This window comes from Orycteropus afer, unplaced genomic scaffold (assembly GCF_000298275.1).
Source record: "Orycteropus afer afer isolate SDZICR_OR568_19922 unplaced genomic scaffold, OryAfe1.0 scaffold00128, whole genome shotgun sequence".
Lineage (NCBI taxonomy): Eukaryota > Metazoa > Chordata > Mammalia > Tubulidentata > Orycteropodidae > Orycteropus > Orycteropus afer.
The window spans coordinates 500,997-511,946 of record NW_006921715.1 but is presented as its reverse complement, the minus strand read 5'-3'; the positions used below and the strand labels follow the sequence as shown (position 1 = coordinate 511,946).

The window sequence follows — 10,950 nt, the reverse complement described above, 5'->3', positions numbered from 1 at the left end:
AGTTTACATTTATAGGGAGGAGCGGCTCAGAACAGGAGGTGGGTGGGCATGGTTGCCAACTCGACGGACGTCATCAGCGTCACTGACCTGTCCACTTCGACTCTGTGGAATTGGGGTGCATTCTTGACAAGAAACAAATAATCAAAACAAACCCAACTCCCTGATACAGCTCTGCTCTGACACACACGGCGTCACCCTGAGGCACAGTCAGTCCACTCATGGAGCTGGTTGGTGGGTTTTTTTAGGGGGGGCAACAGGCACAGCCTCCCCAAGCCTCAGTGTCCCCTGCGGCACCTCGCCAGGCTGCAGTGTGGCTCACATGTAGGCTGTAGGCTGGGGGCTTTGTAAAGGGTCAAGTGCCGAGCCCGTGAGGACCCATGATAGTGACGGCCCAGGCACGAGAGAGGCACCTGGCGCTCACGTTCCAGCCCTGTCGCCTGACCTTAGACATGGCCGTCTCTCGGCCTCAGTGGCTCCATCTGTAAAATGGGGGCATCAGCCCTGCCCTCGCTCCCTTCCCGGGCTGTGAGCCTCTGAAGGAGGAGGGTTTGGTAAACCGTGAAGGGGGCAGACATGTGAGTGACCTTGCATTGGTGTGGCTTCTTCAGGACTGCCCTGGACGACTTGGCTAGAGGCTAACGTGGTAGGCCCAGCCTCCAGCAGTGGGGTCAGGACAGCTGGGTCCCTGCCACTCAGCATGTCCTCGCCAGACCCTGCCGAGTGGCTTGCTCCGGGTGGGGACTCAGAGCTGAGGCCAACCTGACTGTGGATTGAGGAAGGAGATGATGAAATGGGACTGGGCTGGTATGAAGGGCTCAGGGTCGGCGGTGGGCATCTCCCAGGGGCTCCGGGTGGCTGGCGCATTGTGGGCCCTGTGTCCCCTTCCCTTGCTACTAGACTGGAGCCCCTTGGGGACAGGGAGTGGGTTTTATATGCCTCAGTGCACCCTTCGCTCAGAAGTTGTTTGTTGAATGAGTACGCAAGGAGCCCTGGGGGTTCTGTGGGCAGAACAAGGCAGCGGACGTTGCGTGAGCCCTGACTCCTGGCGACTCTCTGAGCTGAGCTCCACGGGGTTTAGGATTCTGAGTCTCCGGAAGCAGAGCTCTAGGCCTTTCTCTGAGGTGTCTGGGTGGATTTGAACCGCTAACGTTTGGGCAGCCGCTGAACAGCTTCACCTTTGTACCACCTGGAACTCCCCCAGGAGCTTTGGTGGCATAGTGCCTAAGGCATCTGACTGCTAACCAGAAGGCTGGCGGTTCAAACCCACCAACCACTCCTTGGATGGAAGGTTGACCAATCTACTTCTGTGGAGATACTGCCTCAGAAACCCAAGGAGGAGTCCCTATGAGTCGGGGCTGACTCGATGGCAGTCATTTTTTTTTTTTTTTTTCTGAGGGATTCCCCCACGGCAGGAGTTCTGTGCAAATTCGGGGTGTGAACTAGGCCCAGAGGACAGGGCCGGGGCCTAGGCTGGGGCTGTGAGAGGCTAGCTTGTCCCAGCCCAGCTCCTACTTCCTGGGAGCCCGCCACCTCCCGTGGCCTCTCGCCTAGTTTCCCGACATCTGGGCACTGGGACACGGGCCCTTGGCTGGGAGCTGGGAGGGCGTCCAGCTGCCTGGCGCATGGGCACTGACCCCCCTGCCTTCGTGGCCACTTGGCAGCAAACTGCCTGCTGCCTGCCCTCTGACCCCTGCCCCAGGTATTTAAGACCTGCCAGGAGCGGACAGAGAGCTGCCAGGGCCACCACGGAGGTGGCTGAAGCCCTCTCCCAGGCAAACAGATCCCGGGCTGCCCGCCCGCCCCCATCACACTGTCCATGGATTTTGTTGCTGGAGCCATTGGAGGTAAGAGAGACAAGGATGGGGGGCCATGGGAGATGGCTGCTTTAGGGGACACCAGAGGGGCTGGGGGACATGGCACCCTGCCCCAGGGCTGGGTGGCCTTCCTGACTGTGGGGGCTCTGAAGCTCTCCCTGAGGAAGTGGTGAGTCCTGGTGTAGGCCACAGGTGCAGGTAGTAGGACGGGTAGAGGAGACAGTCGGGGGACAGGCTGGGACAGGGCTGGGGGTCAGGCCTGGCAGCTGTCCTGGAGCGGGGGGACCCGGCTGCTTGGGAGTCGCTGGCGTGCAGAGGGATGACTGAGCCGTGAGAAGGGGCAAGAGGGCCCAGCGAGAGGGTGGGGAGAGGGGGCAGGGTCTGGGGAGGCAGGGGACAGGGAGGCAGCAGGGTTGTTGGACTTGAGCGGGGAGCCCTGGTCGAGCCCCAGCCTCGTGGGCCTGTGGGGGCCGCTCTGAGACTAGTCTTTGTGTGTTTTGTTTTCCCTCCCGGAAGGGCTCGTTGTAAAAGACCACTCGCTCACAGAAACGGGCTGGTTGGGAAACAGGAGCCAGCCATGACCTGCAGGCTTTTGATGCTATCTCAGGCAAGGTGCCGGGCCTTATCTGTCTGTGGAAAGAGAGCAATGACTCACAGATACTGCTGGAAACAGCCTGGGGGCAGGAGAGGAGAGAGCTGTGCAAAGAGCAGCCTGCTGGCTCCCTAACGGGGTCACACTCACTTCTGAGGTCCTGCTCTGCAGGGCCGGCCACTTGCCTGAACGTTAGCCCTTTAAGGAGGAGGCTCAGGAAGGGGTCTTGACTTACTCAAGGTCACATGGCCAGGAAGAGCACCTGAGGGCAGCGTGGATGAAAAAGGCCTGGGTGAAAAAGGCCCTCCTGCATGTCTGGCCCTGGGCCCTGCCCTTGAGGAGCTCTGGTTCTGGGGTCTCTGATAAGGGCTCTGACCACCATGCTGCTAGAAGGCACAGAGGCTGCCCTGAGGGGAGGTGATTCTGTGGTGGGGCTTTGACGAATGAGTAGGAGTTTGGTGAGCTGTATGAGAGGTTCAAGGAGAGTAATTCTACCCAAGTCCTTCAGTCAGTCAGTCACTTGCTTCACTCATTTATTTACTCTGTTCTTCTCTGATCCCACATATTCTTTTGGTCCTGGGGTACAGTAAATAGGGCACAGCCCCCACAGTCCTTATCAAGGGGCTCTCATCAGCCCCCTTCCGGGTGTGAGACCCCAGGGTCCTGCCTGCTTTTTCTCTGCCTCCCCCATGGTGCTGGGGGCTTGGACATTGAGGCCCTGGTGTCAAGAAGGGAGAAAGGAATGGGGAGATGGCACCTGGCCCGGTGTGTGGACACAGCAGAGACCCTAGTCCAGGGAGCTGGCCATGGCATCGAGGCCTCTCTGCCAAGTGTGGACTCATGCCACTCTGTCCCCGCAAACTGGTGGCTCCAGTCAGTGCTGGCTCTTCACAGGGCCCTGGTGTGACCCTGTTTTTCTCCCATCTGGACCCTGGCTCAGGCCGTGCCTCGCCCTGCCTCCTGCCAAATGCTCCACAGCTGAAATGGCTAGTGATCTCCTGGCTCACAGCCAGACCCTGCGCAGAGCGAAGCCTGAGAGTGGGGGCTGACCTGCCTGGCCCGGAGGCAGCAAACGTGACCCAGCGGAGGGCTGGGCCCAAAGCTTTCCCAAAACAGGGTGCCAGCGAGGAGGGCAGGTGCCCTTGGCTTTCAGAGCAAGACACCGCCGGCTCGGGGAGGGGGAAGCTCCAGCCGGCACAGCCCCATTTCCTCATCTGTAATGTGGGGTTGCTGCCAGAGTTAATGGGGTGTGTGCAGACAACCGGGACCCTGGGGCGTCTGCTTCCCCGGAGCCCAGCCACGAGCACGTCCCCTCCTCTGTAGGATGGGCTCAAGCATGTGGCCTTCCGTGGCCCACCTTCTCACCAGGTTGCTCTGATTTCCTTCTAGGTGTCTGTGGTGTTGCTGTGGGCTACCCCCTGGACACAGTGAAGGTTTGGTGATCGCCAGCCCTTGCCACCTGCTCTGAGGGCCCTGCTGGGCACAGGGCGCCCTCCAAGGCCAGAAGACCTTTCTAGAATGCTAGTCAGACCCGGTCCTCCCCTGCTCAAGCACCTTCAGTGGCTCCCATGGTCCCTGGGACCCTGTGTCCCTCTTTCTCACCCTGGGCCTCAGTTGTCTTATCTTAAATGGAGCTCCCAGTCTCTGCTGTGCCCACAACCAAGGGTGACTCCCCGGGGCCTGCTGACTTGCCCTCAGCCTGAGCCATCCCTTCCTGAAGCCCACCTCTCCCACAGGTTAGGATACAGACGGAGCCAAAGTACACAGGGATCTGGCACTGCGTCCGAGACACATACCACCGAGAGCGGGTAGGTGTGGGTCAGAGCTGGAGGATGGGCAAGGAGCGTGGGGGCCTAAGGCCAGCACTCACCAATAGCCAGGTGTTACTGAGCAGCCCCTGCTCCTCTCGGGGGCTCAATTCTCTCACCTTCAAAATAGGAGTAATTGCACCAACCACATGGGCCCCTTAGAGCCCAGAGCTGGGGCTTTGCAGGACACGGGGGCTCAGACGGTGAGCATGAGCTGTTGAAGATGGCGCTTTGGGTGCCTGGAAGTCACGGAGGGCAGTTCTGTCCCCTCCGCGTTGGCGTCCCTTGAAGGCAGTGCTGGGTCAAGTCATCAGGGTCCCCAGGGTCCAGCTCAGAGCCAATCAGAGGAAGGGCCTGAGGACATTAACCCTCTCATGACCCATGGGACATACAGTGCCTACATTTTCTAGTGGGAAGCTGCTATACCACTCTTAGTGCATTCTGCCATCTGCTGGGGCCTATATAACTGTGTGACTCTGAAGGCCTCCTCTCACCAAACCCAGCACCAGAGACTCTTGGGACATATATATCCCACTAATTGTATCAAGAAGGGAGTGCGTCAAGGTTGTATCCTTCCCCCATACTTATTCAATTTGTATGCTGAGCAAATAACCTGAGAAACTGGATTATATGAAGAAGAATGTGGCATCAGGATTGGAGGAAGACTTATTAACAACCAGCGATACGCAGATGGCACAACTTTGCTTGCTGAAAGTGAGGACGACTTGAAGCACTTCCTGATGAAGACTGAAGACTATAGTCTGCAGTATGGATTACACCTCAGTATAAAGAAAACAAAAATCCCCACAACTGGACCTGTAAGCAGCATCACGATAAACAGAGAGAAGATTGAGGTTGTCAAAGAATTCACGTTGCTTGGTTCTACAGCTGACGCCAATGGAAGCAGCAGTCAGGACATCAGACGACATATGTAATGTGCCATCGAGTTGGCCCCGGCTCATAGTGACCCCTCCTTGGGTTTCCAAGGCAGTATCACTACAGAAGTAGAGTGCCCAACCTTCCTTCCGAGGAGTGGCTGGTGGGTTTGAACCGCTAGCCTTCTGGTCAAGTGCCTTAGGTACTATGTTACCAGAGCTCATAGCACTGGGCAAGTCAGCTCCAAAGGACCTTGTTCAAGTGCTGAGGGAGCAAAGATGTCTCCTTGAGGACTAAGGTACGCCTAACCCAGGCCATGGTGTTTTCAATCACCTCTTATTCAGAGGTTCAGAGCTGGACAATGAATAAGGAAGACCTAAGAAGAGTTGATGCTTTTGAGTTGTGGTGTTGGAGAAAAACACTAAGGGTACCATGGTCTGCTAAAAGGATGAACAAATCTGTCCTGGAAGAAGTACAGCCGGAATGCTCCTTGGAAGTGAGAATGGCCAGACTTCGTCTCACCTACTTTGGTCATGTTGTCAGGAGGAACCATTCCCTGGAGAAGGATGTCATGCTTGGTAAGGTGGAGTTGTTGTTATGTGCCATCGAGTCAGGCCCAACTCACAGCAACCCCTCCTTGGGTTTCCGAGGCAGTATCACTGTGGAAGTAGATTGCCCAACCTTTTTTTCAAGGGGTGGCTGGTGGGTTTGAACCACCAGCCTTCTGGTTAGCAGTCAAATGCCTTAGGCACTACGCTACCAGAGCTCCTAGGGTAAGGTAAGGTGGAGGGTCAGTGAAAAAGGGGAAGGCCCTCAACGGGATGGACTGACACAGTGGCTGCACCGATGGGCTCAGGTCTAGCGGGGATCGTGGGGCTGGCACAGGACCGGGCAGCGTGTCGTTCTGCTGTGCATGGGGTCACTATGAGTTGGAGCCAACTTGACAGCACCTAACAACAATTGTATCAAAACCCATATTATCTCAAAAAAAAAAAAAATTTTTTCCATTCAAAATACCTTCCATTAATGAAAACACCTAGTTTAAACAAAAAATTAAAAGCAGAAAATAAATCAGCCTTGAAAGGGTTAGCTGAAGTGAACTTGGATTTGGGTGTGGGTCAGGGGAGAGCGAGTGAAAACTAGCAACATTACACCCGGTTCGGCCTGTCACCAAGCAGCTCCTGTGCCGCACGCTCTCTCGAGCCGGGCCTCTGGCCTTGATCCGTGTCGTCTCCTCAGTCCCCACCCTCTCAGGTGGTGTTTGACCCCACCTGACAGCTGAGGAAGTCTGAGGCTCTCGGGCAGTGACTGACTTGAGGGCGGGAGCAGGGTGGCGATTAGAGGCTGGCTCTTGGGGCCCAGGCCAGGGTCCTTGGGCAGCCCCTCCTGGCTGGGCCTCGACCTAGGCCTGACCTGCCGTCGGTCCTATCTGCCACCAGGTGCTGGGCTTCTACAGGGGCCTCTCGCTGCCTGTGTGCACCGTGTCCCTGGTCTCATCCGTGTCTTTCGGCACCTACCGCCACTGCCTTTCGCACATCTGCAGGCTTCGGTATGGGAGTGCTGATGCCAAGCCCGCCAAGGCCGACATCACGGTCTCAGGATGTGCCTCTGGCCTCGTTCGTGTGAGTAGGGGTGCAGGCAGGGTGTGGCCTCCGGGAGGGTGACAGGGCCTGAGAAGTCCTGTGGAGAAACTGAGGCTGAGTGAGGGCAGAGACTGGGCTGAGGCTACTCAGTAAGCCAGGGGAATTGCAGATGAGGACCTGCGGCCCCTCTGGGCCAAGGCGCCCTCTCTTGCTGGCAAACAGCTGGGGTCCCAGCCAGACAGTGAAGCACGGTCCTGTGGGGAGACAGAGGAACGACCGAAGGGACCCCGCACCCTCCCTATCAGGGCCATGGGCCCCAGAGTGAGAGGAGGTCATCTGGAAGCCGCCATGGAGCTGACTGGGAGAGCCCAGGCCAGGGTGGGCAGTCCCTGTGGCCCTTGCCACTCTGGGAAGGTCCCACTGAACATGAAGTTGACGATCAGCAGGACCGACCGGGTATTCCCCATCCTCACCAGTAGTCATAGAGACCTGCCCGGCCAGGCTCGCGACTGAAGGCACAGGAGAGCCTGAGGCAGCCAACACCCCTGCCCTCACGGAGTTCACACTCCAGTGGTGGAGACAGACACACACCACAAGCACTCAGAATGATTTGGGCCACCCCAGAGGCTCTGAGGGAAGCCCAGTGTCATGTGAGAGCACACAGCTGATGCCGCAGGTGACTGGCTCTGACTCTCGTTAGCGGAGTGACCTTGGAGCCGCTCTGACCTTCTGTCTCTTCTTCTGCAAGAAACATGGTGAGGGTTGAATGAGATCCTGGGTGTAAAGCCCCAGCAGGAGGCCTGACACGTATGAGCACCCACAGAAGGGCAGCTGATGTCATCAGTGACATCATGCTACCAACAATTCTGTTGTTGAATACATTCAGAACCTGACTCCCTGTCCTAGGAGAGAGTGTGTTGCTGAAGACTGCACTGGCTTTGGCCTTGGGGGCAGGTTAGTTTTGAACCCTGCTCCATCATGGCCTCTGGGTCACCTGCAAGCTTCGCGGGACCCAGGCTCCCTCACGTTGCCATGGGCAGGATGAGGATTATGGTGGTGGGGACCATCTGATTCCTACCTCCTTCTTGTTCCAGGTGTTCCTGACCTCTCCCACTGAGGTTGCCAAGGTCCGCCTGCAGACGCAGACACAGCAGCGGCGTCTCTCAGCTTCCTGGTCCTCAACTGCACCCATGTGTCCCGTGTCCCCTGCACCTGTATGCCCAGTGCCTGGGCCCAAGTACCGTGGGCCACTGCACTGCCTGACCACGGTGGCTCGTGAGGAGGGCCTTCGGGGCCTCTACAAAGGCAGCTCGGCCCTTCTCTTCCGAGATGGCCACTCCTTCGCCACCTACTTCCTGTCCTATGCCATCCTCTGTGAGTGGCTCACCCCCGCTGGCCACAGCCAACCAGGTGAGCCTGGGGCTGGGCCTGGGAGGGCAGGAGGGGTGGGGCCACAGCCAGCCAGGTGACTCCAGGGCTGGGCCTAGGGTTGGGCCTGGGAGGGCAGGAGTGGGGGCCTCAGGCCAGGGGAAGTTGAGAGGAGAGAGATGGGAGCTCTGGTGGCGTAGTGCCTAAGGCGTTTGCTGACCAGAAGGCTGGCGGTTCAAACCCACCAGCCACTCCTCAGAAGGAAAGTTGGGCAATCTACTTCAGTAGTGATACCGCCTTGGAAAGCCAAGGAGGGGTCGCTGTGAGTCAGGTCTGACTCGACGGCACATAACAACAACATGTTATAGTGGCAGTCAGGTGAGCCCAGGGTGGGAGCCTGAAGTTCCCTCGCTTGTAAAATGGTCCCTCTGGACACGTGGAGACAACACTAAGGCAGGACAGCCCGGCTATGTCAGTCACTGCGTGGCCTTGGACAAGTCACGTTGCCGGCTCCCAAACCTCATTTTCCCTGGGGCTCCACTATGCCCTGGGCACCCATGTGGCTTCCAACCTAGGTGCTTGTGGGTCTCTCCCTGCAGATGTCTTGGGGGTGCTGGTGGCCGGTGGCTGTGCAGGGGTATTGGCCTGGGCTGTGGCCACCCCCATGGACGTGATCAAGTCGCGCCTGCAGGCAGACGGACGGGGCCAGCGGCGGTACCGGGGCCTCCTACACTGTGTGGTGACCAGTGTGCGGGAGGAGGGGCCCCGGGTCCTCTTCAAAGGGCTGGTTCTGAACTGCTGTCGCGCCTTCCCTGTCAACATGGTGGTCTTTGTCACCTACGAGGCCGTGCTGAGGCTGGCCCGCGGCCTGTTCTCATAGCTGGCCCCTCCGCCCCCAGGGGCCGGCCCACAGCGGCTTCGAGAGGAGCCAGAGGGAGCCAGAGTGGAGTGTAAGTGCCCACGGGACCACAGCCCAGCACAGCTGGAGCTCCTCCAGCAGAGAGAGCCCAGCACCCACCAGGTGAAGGCGAAGGGCTGAGCTTCCAGCAGCCTGGGGTTGGCCTGAGGCCACACGAGCCCAGTTGGAGTGGGCCTTGGGTGTGGTCCGCTGTGTATTGTGTACGCTGTTCACCCACCCCGTCCACAGAGCCCCCTCCTCACTGCCATGCATTTATGGGGCCCCCTGTTCAACCCCCCTACCCACTGACTGCACTCAGCGCTATTATTGGGCTGCTCACGTACCACCCCTTCATCCTCACAGGCCCTCAAGGTCTGTCCCACTGGCCCCCATCCCAGTAGGGCACACACAAGAGAATGAGGCCCAGCTGGGCTGGCGCCGGGGCTGTGGGTTGCAGGCCCACTTGCTCCTTGGTTGGGCGGTGCAGAGGGGACAGGCATATCCCCTGGGCCTCCGTCTCTGTGGGGGACCTGGGGTGAGTGCCCTGAAGGCTTGGTCAGCTGCTGGAAATGTTTCTGAGGGTTTCAGTGGAGTGGTTCTGCGGTCTGTGGACCCGCTGCCTGAGTGCCCTTGCCCCGTGAAGGCTGCCCGCCCATGCCCAGAGGGCCCCGAACCTGTATGGCCAGACTCCTGTTGTGCTCATGGGTACCCGGAAGCCTAGCCTGGCTCTCTCTGGCTCCCCTGAAGGCCTTTTGGGTTGGGGGCCTGAGCTGGCCACGGAGCCTGCCACCGGGGCTGTTCAATAGGCAGGGGGACCCGTCCCCCTGGTTCTCTGACCCACGCCTCGTCCCCATCCTGAGCGAAGCTGGCTCTAGCCAGCTCTACCTGCTGCCCTGGTGCCTCCTGGCCCACACCGCTGGCTTTAAGCTGCCTTTCCAGAGAGGGCTGGGGGCGGGGAAGGTTCTGGGTGCACCTTGAACACTACTGAGCCGGGCATCCGACAGCCCTCACGGCGTGGGCCGACCTCTGATGAGGGTGCTGGCTCCAGCAGGGGTCACACCACAAGGCAGGGGTGAGGAAGGGATTGGTGTCTGCTTCCAAGACCCCAGCTTCCCCCTGCACCACGTAGCTCCAGCGATGGGCACCAAGCTGCGGTGAGAGGGGTCACCAGGAGAACAGGCCCAGCCCCCTCGGACCTGACCTTGACTGGGCCTTTGGCCTGAGTGACCTCCAGCCCTGGCAGAACAAACACTGTCCTGTTCCCAGAACTGTCGGGTGACCTGCTGTCCTAGTCCTGCTCCCGTCACACGATTTCCTGGTTGTCCCACATACACTGTGCTCTTTGCTAGGAATCTTCATCTCGGCGCCACCTCTTCCAGGAAGCTCTCCTGCCTGACCCACCAGGCTGCTCCTAGGTGTCTGCTATGGTGCTCCTTGGGGCTGACTATGAGCTCCTAAGGGCAGCGCATGTCTGGTTTGGTGTCCGTGTCCTAGCTCCAGGGCCTGGCACACAGTACGGGGTGTGGAATGAACGAGTGACTGTGAGCCTGTGGTGCGTTCCGTAAGTTCATCCAGCTGAACATCGCCCTGCGCACAAGGTCCTAACTCATCCCAGCCCCAGATGCGTGGGCCATTTCTGGGAGACCACTCAAGGATCAGGGTCTCAGCCCCAAGGTGCTACTGAGGGACGTGTCCTGGGAGAGGGCCTTGGCTCCCTAGGGCCTGGCAGGCGGTCATCACTGACCTGCGCCCTGTCAGCTCCCAGCCTCACAACCTCCAAGTTGGGGGGCCTTTACAGGGACTCATCCTGCCCCCTCTTTAAAGTGAGAGTAATTGTGGGTTGCAATCAGGGTCATGAAACTAAATGCTTATGAATTGCTGAGTGGAAAACTAATTTGCTTTGTAAACTCCCCCAAATCACAATAAAAAGTTGAAAAAAGTGAGTTCACCCCCGGAGATTACCTTTCAGCCAAACAGACAGGCCCATAAAGTGGACAAAACCAGGAGGAGC

At 58.6% G+C, this 10,950-nt stretch overlaps 2 protein-coding genes across 2 annotated transcripts in view; one reads left to right on the top strand and one right to left on the bottom strand.

Moving 5' to 3' along the window:
- Positions 1 to 1,816: 1,816 nt before the first annotated feature.
- SLC25A47 (solute carrier family 25 member 47) lies at positions 1,817 to 8,921 on the top strand. Its single transcript, XM_007944603.1, has 6 exons — positions 1,817 to 1,844; positions 3,796 to 3,839; positions 4,143 to 4,214; positions 6,530 to 6,712; positions 7,768 to 8,083; positions 8,641 to 8,921. The coding sequence occupies exons 1-6, from the start codon at positions 1,817 to 1,819 to the stop codon at positions 8,919 to 8,921; spliced, it is 924 nt and encodes a 307-aa protein (XP_007942794.1).
- A 999-nt stretch (positions 8,922 to 9,920) lies between these two features.
- WARS1 (tryptophanyl-tRNA synthetase 1) overlaps positions 9,921 to 10,950 on the bottom strand; it is a 29,485-nt gene continuing 28,455 nt past the window's right edge. The window contains exon 10 of the mRNA XM_007944602.1: positions 9,921 to 10,088. Within this exon, the coding sequence (XP_007942793.1) occupies positions 9,921 to 10,088 (168 nt within the window). The remainder of the gene's footprint in view (positions 10,089 to 10,950) is intronic.

What these genes read in the sequence shown, in the direction of transcription:
- SLC25A47 (XM_007944603.1), top strand. Translation starts at nt 1,817, where the DNA reads ATGGATTTTGTTGCTGGAGCCATTGGAG. An exon ending in TGTTGCTGGAGCCATTGGAG is followed by an intron (nt 1,845 to 3,795) that starts GTAAGAGAGACA and finishes ATTTCCTTCTAG; the next exon opens with GTGTCTGTGGTGTTGCTGTG. An exon ending in ACACATACCACCGAGAGCGG is followed by an intron (nt 4,215 to 6,529) that starts GTAGGTGTGGGT and finishes ATCTGCCACCAG; the next exon opens with GTGCTGGGCTTCTACAGGGG.